The 15,722-nt window shown below is 36.9% G+C and overlaps 1 protein-coding gene across 2 annotated transcripts in view; it reads left to right on the top strand.

The window, feature by feature from the left end:
• The window catches only part of Casd1 (CAS1 domain containing 1), a 42,403-nt gene extending 28,167 nt beyond the window's left edge, over positions 1-14,236 (top strand). For both annotated transcript variants that reach the window (XM_051177176.1, XM_051177175.1), the window contains 8 exons: positions 643-762; positions 1,740-1,896; positions 3,225-3,304; positions 5,595-5,696; positions 7,309-7,449; positions 7,925-8,002; positions 11,792-11,884; positions 12,767-14,236. In XM_051177176.1, coding sequence (XP_051033133.1) covers positions 643-762; positions 1,740-1,896; positions 3,225-3,304; positions 5,595-5,696; positions 7,309-7,449; positions 7,925-8,002; positions 11,792-11,884; positions 12,767-13,033 — 1,038 coding nt within the window. In that variant the 3' untranslated portion in view covers positions 13,034-14,236. The remainder of the gene's footprint in view (positions 1-642; positions 763-1,739; positions 1,897-3,224; positions 3,305-5,594; positions 5,697-7,308; positions 7,450-7,924; positions 8,003-11,791; positions 11,885-12,766) is intronic.
• Positions 14,237-15,722: the final 1,486 nt, after the last annotated feature.

The raw sequence follows: 15,722 nt of genomic DNA, 5'->3' as shown, positions 1-15,722 counted from the left end.
AGTCTACTTAAGGTTATACTTAAGTTATTTTATCCTACACAGAATTCACATTATCCTGCAATGGCTCCAAGCAATGTTAAGGCTGGATAGTTGCAGAGCTCCCAGGTGGCTGTAAAGTGGGAGCCAGTGAAGTGTAGTGGTTATAAGAGTTTTAAAGGCATGCACTAATTGTATTGTAGAGATAGTAGTTACACTTTTAAAGGTAAGATGGCAGTGTAAAGTTGGGTTCCTTAATACTTGAAATGAGGTAACATTTCCTAATAACCACCATATGTAGATTAAAATGTGCAGTGTTTTAGTTGTAAAGATGTAGTTCTCCAAAAACAATGCAGCAAGCACCTCTGGAACTTGGGCGTGGTGAAGAGGGTGATGAGGGTGACAGGAGTCTAAATGAGATACTTTTCCAAGGAATTGTAGGGGGATAGCTCTAAGTTATACTTCTATCGTCTAATGCATTTTTTTTTTTTTTTGCTAAGCAAACTAAATATTATAAGTAATATAAGTAGTCCTTTGGCCATTGCCAAAGGTAAAGGGGTTTGTTCTATTTTCCATCTGTTAGGAAAATGTGAAAATATGTGATCCAGGGTAATTCCAAGCATAGTTATGCCATCTCACACTGTCCCTGTTTGTTTCTGTCAACAGTTTCTGCCTGTGTACATGCACATCCGGGTTCTAGTTGCTGCATATCTGTTTCAGACAGGGTATGGGCATTTCTCTTACTTTTGGATCAAAGGAGACTTTGGAATCCATAGAGTTTGTCAGGTAAAAATGCAGTCTGTTTTCTTTCTCTTTCAACTCAACATGCATTCCTGTCTGTTAAGGAAACACAAATATGGTTGTTATGAGATCGTTAATCATATGGATTTATGAAATATCACTGTAAAGTTGTGTTTTTGTGTTCACAATTTATAGTAATTTAAGATAATTTAATAGTGATGGGAGGAAAATGTAACCTAGATGCATATATAATAGCAGCAGTGTGCAAAAGTTCACAGTGTTGGTCTTCAGTTTTGCAGAGAGGTCCACAGTTAGCTCAAATGATCATGCTTTCTTCCCCGTCCCTAAGAAGAAAATTAATACTTACACCTTCTGCCTTGTGCTGAGCAGTTTCTAAAAACCACTTATCCTCTATTGCAACCCTGAGACATTCTCATGATCATAGATGGGAACAGAGGCTCAGAGAGACCAAATGCTCTGCCCAAGGTCATAGAGTCGGTGGTAAAGGACTGATAGAAAGTTGCTTACAGTCTGTATTTTGTTAATAAATTTAAATTGGTATCTGAAATGATTCTGAGGAAAGTCACAAAGACTTTGTAAAACTTGAATGATACTGCTTTACATCTCTGACACCTATCCATTTTTCCCCCCCAAATGGGTAAATCAACATCGAACAGGAAATGAAATGGACGCCTTTTTCCTGAGGCAATCGAGTCTCTGCCTATGTCCCTAAGAGGGTGGCATAGGATTTCCTCCCATTATGTAAAAACATGGCAACTGTGGTTACAGGACAGCTCTGGCCGGCTCTTTACTGGAGTTTCATTAGTGTAATAATACATAAATATTTTATATTAAATTCTGTAGCGATTTCAGGACAAATGAAACTTGGGGAATTGGTAAAATACACTTATATAGTCATTGCTTGAGTCTTAAGTGTATTACTATTACTGTGTTGAGGGAAGTCTGTCTTTGCTTTCCATGTGTATTAGGAATGAAAACCATTTTCTTCTCCATTTTCATAGGTCTTATTTCGTCTCAATTTCCTGGTTGTGGTGTTATGTATCGTAATGGATCGACCTTATCAATTCTATTACTTTGTCCCCTTGGTCACCGTGTGGTTCATGGTCATATATGTCACGTTAGCACTGTGGCCACAAATAATCCAAAAAAAGGCGAATGGTAAATAGACTGTCTTACTAACGTTAATACATGTATTCTTTCAATGTGCAAGATTTCCTATCAGTTGTTAAAGGCTGATTCTTATTAAAGAATGTAGATCATTTAAACTTATGTGTGGTTTTAGCATTTTTGTTTAAAACTATTTCTAAAATAATACAGCCAAGTGGCTAGTAGCAGAATATGACACTGTGGGATACTAGTTTACATTTTTATTATCTATTTCAGTCTCACCCAGTAAGGCAGGTTTCATGCAGCAGAGTGGAGGGAGGAGGAGGGGCCGCATGGAGCTGCAGGCTCTTCCCACATTGGACTTCAATATCACACCTGGTGTTCTGTTTTGTTTTGGTTTGGTTTTTTTGTTTTTTGGGTTTTTTTTTTTTGTTTTGTTTTTTTTGTTTTTTTTTTTTACATATGTGGGGGGTTTGAGTAAATATTCACTTGTGAAAACCTTCATATGACAGAGTTTATAAGGTGTCTTCTACACAACTGTTTAAGAATTAGAATTATCATAACCTGTAAGGTTGTCACCTCCAAATTTCTCACAGTCTCTTACTGACCACGTTCAAGTAAGCCCACAGTTGTTTTCTTAGTGTGGTTTTTCCATGATCGTATCATTAAAGGAAATGTCTGCTTTTTTTAATAAAGAATTTTTAAAAAATATTAAATCTGTATCTGACTTCCAACTTAAATACTGCTGGTCAAAATGCTTTCTCGTTGGCTTCCATTGAAATGTTAAATAAGTTTCCAGGAAAGTTTCAGTGAAACCCTTTTAACATGCATTAGTGCCTTTGGCCAGTCTATAGGTTTAGAGTACAATTTCTCTACAAAACTTAGGTCATTTATGAAAATGCACTTGAAGTCTGAACATGTACTTTGAAGGATGCATATGTTAAAATGTGCCTTGTGATTAAATCCTAGTCCATTAGAGAGCTTATACTTCCTGGAACTTTATGTTAAGCAGTGTTACCTAAGCTAGTATTTAACCTGAGTTTGAACATTGCATTTAACATATACAGTTGTATGATCTGTTGAAACATTCAGTAGTGAATGGGTGTAAATGCATCCAAGAGGTAAAGTGTGTATCTGTAGTAGAGGGATGGCAGGTTTGTGCACTGTCAGCGATACACTGTAGCCCTGTTGCTCACAATAACATTCCACTGACTTCTATTTGATCTACTTTTCTTTTGACCCCCAAACACATTTACACACACTATATGCAAGGGTTATTTTGATAAAAAGTCAAGATACAAAAACATTAAACAGAGTGTCCTCAGGGTTTGTTAACAGTAACTGACATTGTTTTGTACATTGTATATTTTCTCCTTTAGGAAATTGTCTGTGGCATTTCGGCTTACTGTTGAAACTAGCTTTTTTGCTACTGTGCATATGTTTCTTGGCATATTCTCAGGTTCGTATGGTCTCCTCAATTTATAGTTCATAATATTTTAAAGTTCAAGTCTACTAAGACTAAGGTATGTGAGAAGAGTTAAAGCATTTTTTTTTTTCTCAAGACAGGGTTTCTCTGTGGCTTTGGAAGCTGTCCTGGATAGAGCTTTTTTTAAGCTTCAGTTTTTAATGACTGTAATAAAAGTGTCACTCTGTAGTTGACTGCTCACTGTAGTTCTTTTGAGATTCTACCTACTTTGTTGCTACTGTTTTTGTTGTAAGAGCAATTTTAAGCTCTTCCTCTGGCAATTGTTCAAGATCCATTTTACTTGACTTTGATCAATCAAACCTTTATTGAATGCCTCTTAGAAGACAGTCTCTCAGCGATGATCAAAATTCTCTTGACAGAATTTGCAGCTTAGTTTGTGCATTATTCATTGCATCACACTGTGACTTGATTCTTCTGTAAATGAACAAAGTAAATTTGAGACAGTTAATAAAATGAACTTGGGTGCAGAGGGTTTGTGATGTCTTATGTGTTTCATTTAAAATATTTTGGTCATATTTATATGTCTGACCCTATAGCCTTTATTTTGGTGGCTGAGATTTTCTGTAGACTTAGCAAAATGGCAGTGTGTTATCTGCTGATTAAATCTACCAGGCCAACATTTTATTAGGGCAGCGTGATACTCAGAATAAAATATTTTAATTAGAATATCAATAGTTTTGACATAAGCAGCAGTTGACTCACAGTGCTCCATTTTGCATAAACCTATGTCAAGTGCAAATGCCCATTAGGTATATTTTGTTTTGTGTGGGATGGGGTGTGAGCTAATTCTCTGTGCCTTTCGGGGAGGGATTGGTAAGCCTTTTAGACTTGCTGTCATACTTAGCTATATTTAAAATATTTTTGTTTCTGCATGGCATACAGTTGTGAGATTAATAAAATGGTGAGCAAATGTATAAAGAAATAGGCAACAGCAAATACCCAACATTCTATGAGTACATTAGAATGAGGAAAAAGGGAAGCTGACCCCTTAATAAATACTGACAATAAGACAACCTCCCCAGCTCTGGGTCAGTGTTGACCCCAGGACAAGAACAACACACACACACACACACACAAAAAAAAAAATGTATACAATCCAGGTCAGCCCACTGTCTTTGCAAAATGCCAGTACTCAATAAAACTTCTTTATTGGTGACATGATAAATAAATTTCAATTAGAAATAAAATTTTAAGTTACAAATGCATTTATATATAGATACACTTCAATTTTATGATTGCCAAGGTCATATGTTTACATTTAGTAAATCTATATGTCATGTTATCTATCTCCTCATATCTGTGTGTGTATGTGTGTGTGTGTGTGTGTGTGTGTTCTAAAGGGCTTTATTTAGCAATTGTCAGCAGAGTAGATTTCAATACAACTGTGTTTTATGTGCAATTGAAGATGTGGTTAAATGGAAATGGTTGCATTTTGTTCAAGTAATGAAGTGCTTCTGACATAAGGGTCCAGTTGTATCTGTAACATTATCTTCATGTTTTTCCTTGGGTGTTAGTAATTATTTTTTAGTAATCAATTTTTATGTTGTTGCGGTAGCTCCAGTAATGGGACATTCCTTAGTAGAGTGTGCTGCCCTTCTTTAGTCGATATTGAGGATTTGTTCTTTTTGAAGAGCTTCATTAGTGTGCAGGAATGTACCCAAGACTTTTGCCCCTTCGTTCCCACACTTTCCTGGCTGTCAGATTAATAAGAGGGTGCCTTTCAATAACTGGATAGAGTAAAACTTGAAACTGTGTTTCAAAGGCTAGTAATAGCATTTGGGGATGGCTGATTGGAGTCCGCTAATCCAGGGGACTCTTTCAATTCTAGTAATTATAGGTAATTTAGGACATCTAGAAGAAAATTTATATTTTCACCTTAACAATTCTTTTGGTTATTGATAATTATATTGGTCAAAGCATTTTGTATTTCTGTGACTGAGTAGTAAATATGAGCATTTATATTAGATTATAACTTCTCAATAAAATGGTTTTCTAATTACTAGATTTTTTTTTCAAAACTTTGTAGTTTTAGTAGCTTGTATAAATTTGGAAAATATTAAATAACATTTATTGGTCATAGCTAAAATTAATTTATTCTTAAGTAGATTTCAAATGAAGTCATAGTTTAAAAATAAATTGAAAGGAAGTTAGAAATGTGCATGGACTTTGTGTATTTCTAGCTCAACAAAAATATATCTTAGAATAAAATTGCAAAGCAAACATTGCTTTGTATTGTCTTAACTGTCTGGATTCCTTTTCTTAGGGTGCATTTGAGAAGATCTTTTCTCTTTGGCCACTTTCCAAATGTTTTGAGCTGAACGGGAATGTGTATGAATGGTGGTTCCGATGGCGGTTAGACCGTTACGTATGTATTCACTTTGTGGTATATTGCTACCTCAAATTGTACTGTTAAAGGTATATGCACTTTTGTCTATTTCTGCTTACTTTTAGAATAAAGAAACATGTTGAGAGTAAGTTAAAGTAGACCACCCACATCCCCCTTTACAAAATATTCATACCTATTAGCAGGAAAGTTTTTTCAGTGTTGTCTATAAAGTGGCCTCTGACTGAGAGTTATAGCTTATAGGTGATTCACATATAGATGCTCCACCATTCAGAACAGAACTCATTGAGTTTCGTGATGAGTCCTGAGTTCCATGAGATGTTGATGCTGCAAAGTGTGTATTAAAGAAAGACATCCCTGAGCTGCCAGGCGTTTTCAATCCATTCTCAAGTCTAAGATAATATGGTAATAGGGTATTAATCTATGCAATATAGATTAGATAACAGACATGCAAAGCAGCAGCAACACAGTGGTACATTCCATTCACTTAACCTAAAATAGTCCAGATACCCTTGGCTAAGAAAATGCAAACAGTCTTGCAGAACACTCAGTCAATGATAATTATTTTACCCTTTGCTTGTTTCTATCTTTCATGTCTTTCAATATGCTTTCTTGATAACTATTTGGTGCCATTCCTCACTTCTAACATCTGTGCATTTCCCAGGGTAGTTTATTGCATCTCTAAGCCACATATAAATACAATGTCCCTGCTAAAGCCTCTTTAAAGCAATCTCCTAGGATGTGCTTATCTTAGTCTGTTTGGACAACTATAGCAGAACATGATAGCCTGCTTGGCTCCTGAACAACAAAGCATATTTCTTACAGTTTCAAAGACTGGGAAATCCAAGCTCCTGGTGATGGCAGATTTAGTGCTGGGTGAGGACCATGGGTAGTAGCCATGTTCTCACTAGGAATGTTCCCTAGGGTCTCCTGCAAGGCACTAACCCCACTCAGAAAGGTTGCACACTTAATATCCTGAACGCTTCCCACATACTCACTTAAAATTCCAAACTCCACATAGGAAGTTTTTACTACTGGGAGGAACTGAAGAATAAAGAAAAACCCAGTTCTTCTCATGCCTTTTTTTTTTTTTTTTTGGAGAAAGCTGTGTGCTCTCTGCTCCAACCATGTTAGTTTTTTGTGATTAGTTTCCTTTTAAGCTTAAGAGTTGTCAGTATTGTTGCTGGATTTGATTGAGGGGAGCTGTATTTAATGTGCTTTAACATTTTGGAGAATGTTGAGGAACACTTGGTTATGTTTAAGTTGTTGAGGATAGTTAAGAATGTAGACCAGTGGAGCCTTTGTGTGTCTCATGTATAAGGCCCCAGGTTCAGTGTCCAACATTTGAAAACAATCAGTTGTCTTTCTTCCTCGCTGCCAAAAGACCTTGAGTGAAAGCCTCTGCTACTGTAGGATGCTGGCTTTCTTGGCTTGCACTTTCTAGCAGTCACTGGCTTATTTGACTATCAAACTTTGCTCTTACAGTTCAAGCTCTTCATGGCAACTCTAAAGTCTTAAGCTTCTCGCCTCCCTGCTTTTATAAACACAGATTTAAATAACCAAGCATTTGTTATTAGTGTTGGAGAAGTGACTCTTCAAACAACCTTCCAACCTTCCTCTGTGTTGTTTTCAGGTAGTCTTCCATGGGATGCTGTTTGCATTCATTTATCTGGCTTTGCAGAGACGTCAAATACTTTCTGAAGGAAAGGGTGAACCTTTGTTTTCAAACAAAATTTCCAACTTCCTATTGTTTATTTCAGTAGTGTCGTTCTTGGTAAGTTTCAAGATACAAGTTTCTAATTTTCTAAATTTTTAACTGGTAGAAAAAAATTAACCTTAAAATGAAGAAATCTAGTCAATTGACTTAAACACTTTAAAACTTTTTGTTCTAAATAGAATGCACATATAAATTCAGTATTAACACTAGCTGAGAGTATAGCTGAATCTGAATTTCAAAACTTGCAATCAATTTGGAAAAAGTTATACCCTGTACTCTTTAATGTTGTAGAGCCAGTACTGCCTGATGATGACCAGATTCCCAGATGCCCAAATCTTTGTCCTCTGTCCCTTTGCTTTCTCATGCTTAGACATATGCTCTTACTGAAACAAGTGAATAGGCCTACAGCTAGTGGTGCTCTTTATGGAATAGCGAGCTGCCATGTTGTGAGGAAGATTACCACTAAAACTGTCTTTCGTGTCTGCTTGAGGGTCAGCTGTTTTGTGATCTGACCTGTACATTCTCGTTTTAGACCTACTCCATCTGGGCTAGCAGTTGTAAAAACAAAGCACAGTGTAATGAGCTCCATCCCTCTGTTTCTGTGGTCCAGGTAAGTATCTTGGGTTTTGTCTAGACAGAGTCATGCTAGCCCATGCTAGCCTCAAACTCATAATCTCCTTGCTTCAGTCTCCAGGTGATAAAATCATGGCATTCAGTGCCAAACTCAGCTCCCAAGAGTTATCTTGATTTAGAGAACTTTTCACTTGAAAGTTTTTGTATGAATATAATCTTCAGAAATAAAGAGATGACAGAAAGTTGAAATCCCAGGGAAAGTTGAAAATGCAGGGAAGTATCTAATCTCTAAAAGCCTGTTTTTCTTTACAGTAACAGAGATATTAAAGTCACTCAAAGGTTTATTATATCTCATGTTTGAAAATTATGCAGCCAAATGTTTGTAACTTGGAAAATATTAATTGCAGGACTAGGGCAATGGTTCATTTGGTAAAATGTTTACTGTACAAAGCACAAAGATGGGAGTTCAATCTCCAGTGGGATGTAAAAAGCCAGGTGCAGCAGCATGTGCCTAAAATCCCAGCTTAGGAGCAGCAGAAACTAGAGGGTCCCTGGGGCTCACAGGACAGCCTACCTAGCCAATTGCTGAGCTCCATGCTCAGTGAAAGACATATCTCATAAAAAAGAAATGAAGAGCAGTTGAGTAACACACCCAATTTCAAGGGAGCGGAGTCTAGTAAAGACTCAAATCGGATCTACAAAACAAAAGGTCAGTTGCAGGTCATGATAGGATATGATCATCAGTATGGAGACAGTAGGTATAGATTGCTTTGGAAGTGTGGGTGTTCTTCCTAACTTTTGTTGATGTAAAAGCAAGGAAATTGTGTCTTAAAATCTAAAGGAGGAATAGTCTAGCATAGAGGAGCATGGAGAGTTTTTGGAGTGTCTCATCCTAGGTCCTGAGTGTTCTTCAGTTCAGAGACTGTTGGATTTATTCTCAGCTTCTGTGTATTCTGTAGTACCAAACAGGTGAGAGATTCTCTAGACATGATTGGTAACCAAGTTTCCAATGCTGTCTTTGAATGACATTTCTATTGCTTCTGTACACAATGGTACTACTTACCAATAGCTTTTTGTGCAACTTATAAAATGTCATTGCTGTGACTCACTGGACAAGAGGGAACATTAGCACTCATAATATACCAGGCAGAACAATTTAGAGAGAGCAGGTGGAGAGAGTGGCTGCAAGCAGAATAAAACCAACTCATTCCTACTTAGCCACCTCCACACGCTCTCCAAAGTTACTTTGTTCTGAGAACTATTGCGTTCCCCCTGTAGCGTAAAGAGTGGACAAGGAATAGAAGTTAAAGAAAGTGTTAGTTTTATTGATTGTTTGCTTCTTTTTAAGGATCTTTGTTCCACCTAGTAAATGTCAACAGCATCTAAGAAACTCAGATGCTATAACAACATCCTTCTGACCAGACTGCATGCTTGTTCTTAGATGTGAACAGAGGGTATAGGTGTGTATTTCATGAGAAATCGGAAGAGTGACAGACAGACAAATAAATAGATATCATTAAAGTAATACACATTGGAGGGAAATCCCTTAAGATTTTAACCATGTAAACAGTTCCTGGTGTTTCATTTGAAAATATTTCCCAGCCTAACATATGAGAGTTGCTAGGAATCAAATCTAAGGTATGGAAGGTGCTAGGCAAACGTATTACAATGGAATGTACCCCCAGCCTACGCCAGTCTTTTAATATGAGCTTTGTGGGTTTGCCTATCAGACTTGATATGAATTTCCAACAGTGACTAGCTATAGATCAGGTAATTAACCATAAAGAATGTATAGAAAATGATTATAATAGTATCCAGAAAATTTTAATGCTAACCCAATTTTAAACATCATTATATTCACTTGAAGTTAATAATAACTTCCCAGACTTCAACTGTGCTCTCCATGGTTATTACTTCTTTGACTTTTCTATTTCCCTTATTTATTAAATACATAATAAAGTACAAGACTTCTTTGTGATAAAGAGATGTAATACATTTTGGGAATGGCATATCCCAGATAGAAAGAGAGGAAGTGGCTGTTTGCTGCTCTTCCTGGATATCTGGTTGCTTGGCCTATGGGATTGCATGCATATGTATCCATATTTCTAATAGTTTATATTACATTACAGTTATGTTACATTGCTAATTATAATAACACATTAAATAGACATGTGTCTCCTCTTCTTGATCTTTACCTCTAAGTGTTTAATGAGTATGCTGTTAACTGTGTACAATGTTTCTTTAAATACCTCCAAGGTGTGCATCAATAAATACCCATAGGTGTTTTCATATTAATGTTCATGTCCACTTCTTAAAGGTGAGCTCATCCCCATTTGTGTTGATGATGATGCAGGCCTAGTTAAGTGCCTTTCCTCAGGTGCCAGAACTGGCACATACAGGCCAGCTTGATGGCTCTCTCCTGCCAGTGCCACAAGTATCCCTCAGCTAAGTCATGCCTGAGTTTTTCCTGGCCAGATTATCCACAGACCTCCTTTCATTCCCTTACCCTTGTGTTCCCCAGAGTATTCCTTCATCCTTTGACAAAGGCATGGAGTGAACATCACTCAATATGAGTTCTTTTCTGAAGTTAAAGATGCCTCAACCCTTTCATAAGAGAAAAGTTCTGAAAAGATAACACTGAAAATACAATCTCTCTCTTCTGGAAAAGTAGTGTTGCTTCTCTGAAATATGAGCTTCTGGTGGTGGCACACACCTTTAATCCCAGCACTTGGGAGGCAGAGGCAGAGGCAGGTGGATCTCTGTGTGGACAGCTTAGTCTCCACACTGAGTTCCAGGACAGGCTCCAAAGCTACAGAGAAACCCTGTCTCAAAAATAAATGAATAAATATAAAATAAAAAAGATGAAGTCTAAGGATAGCACTTAATAACTTATCTGGTTATTGGATAAGAGACTATGAATTAGAAGTTTTAAAAATTGTTCTCCCTTGTACAAAAAGTTACAGGAGAGGGTTGACAACTAAAAGCCTGCATATGAATGATGGGTGAGATGTCACTTGTCAGACTTTGCAGAGGCAATCTGACAGTATTCATGGCCCTGCTGCTCCCTTACACACAGCTCTGGCAGTGAAGGAGGGGTTGTGTTCATTGGATTTCTGTCACCAAAACAAAATACTCAGGGAAAGCAACTTAAAGGAGGCAAGGCTTGCTTTAATTCATGCCTTAATAAGTTTTCGGTGGAGTTTGTGGACCTGGTACTTCTGGGCCGTGATGTGGCAGAGCACCGTACGTGACACAAATGTGGTCTGCCAAAGCTGCTTGGCACAAGGTGGCCAGGAGCAGAAATAGAGAGGAAGGTCAAGGGACAAGGTGCACCCTTCAAAGCCGTGTCCTCATTGAACTACTTTCTCCATCAAGACCTCACCAAGTATTACCCCATCCAGCCATGAACTGATTGGCGGATCCGCCATTGTAGGAACCCTCCATATACAAACTACAACAAGGAATTTGAAAACTGTGAAGAGAAAGAGTGGCCCTAGCCCTGGCAAATACTTTAGGAAAGGAGCAAATGTCTATCAGCTTTACACAAAGAATCTGGGGGGGTGGGCGGTAGAGGGGAGCAGCAAAGGGTTAATGTGTTCTCTGTTAGACATAAAATAGAACATTTCTGTCTTACTCCAGTATACAGATCATGTGTTGAGAAACCCAGTTTCGATGCACTCAACCAAAATACCCTGCCAATGTTGATCATATAAAAAGTTTACATCAAATTCAAGATTATAAACAATGGAGTTACCACTTGAGCTGCATTCAGATTCTTTTAACCAAATATGTTAATGTTATCTACCTTTTGTGGTTTCTCTCATAGATTGTAGCCTTCATCCTGATAAGAAATATCCCTGGATATGCCCGTTCTGTTTATAGTTCGTTTTTTGCTTGGTTTGGAAAAATTTCACTAGAGGTTGGTACTCTAATATTTTCCTTTATCACAAGCAGCCAAGAATACCTGTGCATGTATACGTGTGTGCATGTGCATGTGTGTGTGTGTGTGTGTGTGTGTGAAGGTGCAAATCTGACATACTCTTTTTAGATCAGAGTTACGTTCTGTCTAGAATTATAACTTTGAACAATCACAAGGCATTTGGGATGCTTTTAAGCCTTACTTAACAATAGCTAGATGTCAGTATCTGTCAGAGCTTCTTCCCATTGCCTTCAGCTTTTCAGTCCAACTGAGATGCTTGAGGAGGAAGAAAAGTACTAACTAACCAGATAGAAATGAAGTCACACCAGGGAGGTTTTGACTTTTTTGCTCTTCTCCATAATTAAATATTGCTGGAATTCAGATCTCTAATGTTTATTGTAGCAAATGTAATTTTCATATGCCTGGACACTGTGGGAAGATAGTCAAATTCATTACAGTTTGAGCTGTAAAAGATAAAATTATCTTCAAAATCAATTTAAGGCATGGGGTTTGAAGCACACTACAGATTCTGAGCTTTGTTATTTGAAATAAAATGGTTTAATACAATTCATGTTACAGTGATAACATACTTTTTTAGAATATGAGACTTGTGGAGGTTCCTTCTTAAATAGTGCAGGTGAGTTTCCCCAAGATCTCTGGTCAGGGTTCTGTCATTTTCTGTTGTCTCTGTTGCAAGAGGAGTTTGCACAGGGGATGCAAACTCTGCAGTAGGCTTTCGGGGCTGCTAGAGAACCAGATGGGTGGAAAGAGCCTCCCAGAGTAAAGCATGACATAGTAAGGTAGGAAAGTTATAATTTTGTCATTAATACTCTGCACACACCTGACTTTAAGTGCTTTGTTTTTGTTTTGTTTTTTTCCTAGCTGTTTATTTGTCAGTATCATATATGGCTGGCAGCAGACACAAGGGGTATTTTGGTACTCATCCCTGGAAACCCCACTCTCAACATCATCATCAGCACTTTCATCTTTGTTTGTGTGGCCCACGAAATTTCTCAAATCACCACTGACCTAGCCCAGGTCCTTATTCCTAAGGATAACTCGTCTCTCTTCAGAAGGCTGGCGTGTATGGTTGCATTCTTTTGTGGACTGCTCATCTTATCCTCCATTCAAGATAAATCAAGACCCTAGGCTCCTAAAATCCTAAAAAACAAACTCTGGGCTTACTTTGCATCTGCCTAGAGAAGAAAATAACCTGCCTGAGATACTAATGACTGTAAATATAAACATTTGGGAAGGGGACAGTTTTGTGATGTCCGTTAAACTCATGTGATTGTATATATCAGCACTGTATATATCCAATGTGAAATGCATAAAAACAATGAACCAGGTTACATCATATAGGAATGCATGTAGAAATACTTTTCTACCAGATCTGTGTCTCTGTTCATAGGTGATTATAGTTAACATGAAGGCAGGGAAATGATGGATTTTCCAGTAAACTTGTGAGTAATTTACTTAGCTTTGTGATTCCACTGAGTGTTTTGATATTCCCTCAATTTGTAGTGATTGTCCCATCTGCATCAGTACTTACAGAGCTTCCTGCTTCACTGAGAACTTAGTGCTGAAGTGACTTGCAGGGTCCTTTTCTGTCATATGTGCAATGATGTAGAAATGAGAAACAGTATGACATTAACTCAAGTATTCATATTGGCTGTGTGTTTTCTTGTGTGATTTTTTTTTCCTAGCTGTGGTTTTCAGGTGTATAAGCCTAAATCTGTACATTTGCCCTTCACAGAGTTGTTCTAAAGCTCTGTGACAAGGTTTTGTTATTGTGGATATCATCATTATTTTTTAAAAGGCCAAATTTTCCTTCCAATCCAAACATTCTCCCATTTTTTCCTCTAAGTTATAACAGGATAATAAATCTAACCTGTGGATCCACTTATGTTTTCTGGCCACTAATTAAGTATTGTATATTATTTCCAATGTTTGGAAAGTCCTTTATAGCCATTTTGGTATTGCCTATTATTCCCTCCTATTTTTTTTTTAAATATTTATCGATCTGTAACCTGTCTAGAATAGTGAAGTTTCAAATCATTTGATTGAAATGTCTGACCATAGTAGAATTTTAAGTAAACTGGCGACTTTGGATAATGAATGATTTGTTCAGTTGGGTTTTTTTTATAAGCTAACTGTTAAAAGTATACATTTATTTATCTGTTGTACAGATCTGATTATGATTTTTAATGTATGAAAAAGATTGCACTTATTTGCTTTTATCCTGTGTGTGGTAAGATGTATTTTCTGTTCACAGTGTGTGACAATAAGGAGTAATTTAAACAGTGAATAAATGTTCCGTGGAGGCTTATTTTTGTATTGGCGAAATATTAAGCCTTGTGTGTATGGTGTTTTTTAATTCAATTTTTTTATTCGTCCTCTTTATCAAACCCTTAATTTGTAGGGGTAAATCACCAAGTTCTAGCTGAGAATAAATAATTAAGTTATTAAAGCTTGTGATGATAATCTGTCTTCAAACCAGGAAATTTAAGAATTATGGTTTATTTGTAGTTTTATTTAAAAGTTTTATAATTCTCAAACCTTACATGCCACTGATACATTCCCATTAGCTGAAAAATATTTGTTCAACAGAAATGTGCTTTTCTGTTTCTCTGTTTTTCTGCCCTTCCGTAATCTTTTGACATTTCCCAGATAGACAATTGTAATGATTCATTGCTCTGCCTCTTAGACGGCAGCCTTGTAAGCAGAGAATCGTATAGTTATAAATCAAAAACTTCCAAGCACCATGCTCACATTATTCTTGCTCATGTAGCTTGCCAATGAGCAGAGTGCATTTTAATTTCACTTGTAAGTTTTATCACCTGAAGGAGACTCTTGTTGATGGAGCAATTGAAAGAGAAATATGACCAGTTCTTTCCATGGTTTGGAGGCAACTATGTCTTTCAGTAATGGTGCCTAAGAGAATGCAGAAGTTTTTCTCTTCTATTTGAAATCAAGCCTAAAACTCCAGTGAAAAGCACTATTTCTTCATGGCATGTTTTATTTAAGTTGCAGGACTTTCTTAGATAGCACTATACATAAGAATATAATTAAAACACAGTGGGGTTTTATATATATATATATATATATATATATATATATATATATATATATATATTGACACTTGAAGTCATTCTATTTAACTTGGTTTAGCATGCCCTCTGAAGAAGAGGATTTTGCAGAAGTTGCCACTGGGAAGGCATCTGTGTTTGGTCAATGAATTGTTCTTGCTGCTGTAGTCTAGATGCTGACTGTTTATTCTCAATAGAGCTGTTTCGGTATGCTATGAACAGAGAGCACAGTTCCCAAAGTCAGATTGTCTCTAGTCACAACCACATTCAGGAAACCATCCTCTGCCTCAGGATATTTTGCCAACTCAACTTTCCCATGACCCTCCCTGCTTCTTGTGGCAAACCTTCCCCTTGTGTCTCTTGAGAAAGAATCATTGAAATTTCAGCCTGTATCCAAGCCCATTACCTATCTCCCCATATTAGACCAGGTTGTTTGTTTTTGTGATGGCAGTAAATGACATCGATGTACCACTGCTCCATCATAGCATAACACTACAGTTTCTTTAATGGATACATTTTTTTCCTCCACAAATCTTTTATTTTCTCAAGGCTAGGAAGCTTTTAAACTTGATAAAGTTAATTTTAATAATAAGCATATCAGTATTTCTTTTTAGTTTTTTTCACAGATATTTTATAGGTAGATCATAAATGGATGGTGATGAGAGTAGGTAGGTAAGTGGGTTGATTCTGCAGAACCAAGGACAGCACTTCATGTAACAGATGTTAAATGAGAGTTAATGTTATCACAA

Source organism: Phodopus roborovskii, unplaced genomic scaffold (assembly GCF_943737965.1).
Source record: "Phodopus roborovskii unplaced genomic scaffold, PHOROB, whole genome shotgun sequence".
Taxonomy (NCBI): Eukaryota; Metazoa; Chordata; class Mammalia; order Rodentia; family Cricetidae; genus Phodopus; species Phodopus roborovskii.
The sequence above is the reverse complement of the archived record's forward strand: the minus strand, read 5'-3'. Positions and strand labels throughout refer to the sequence as shown.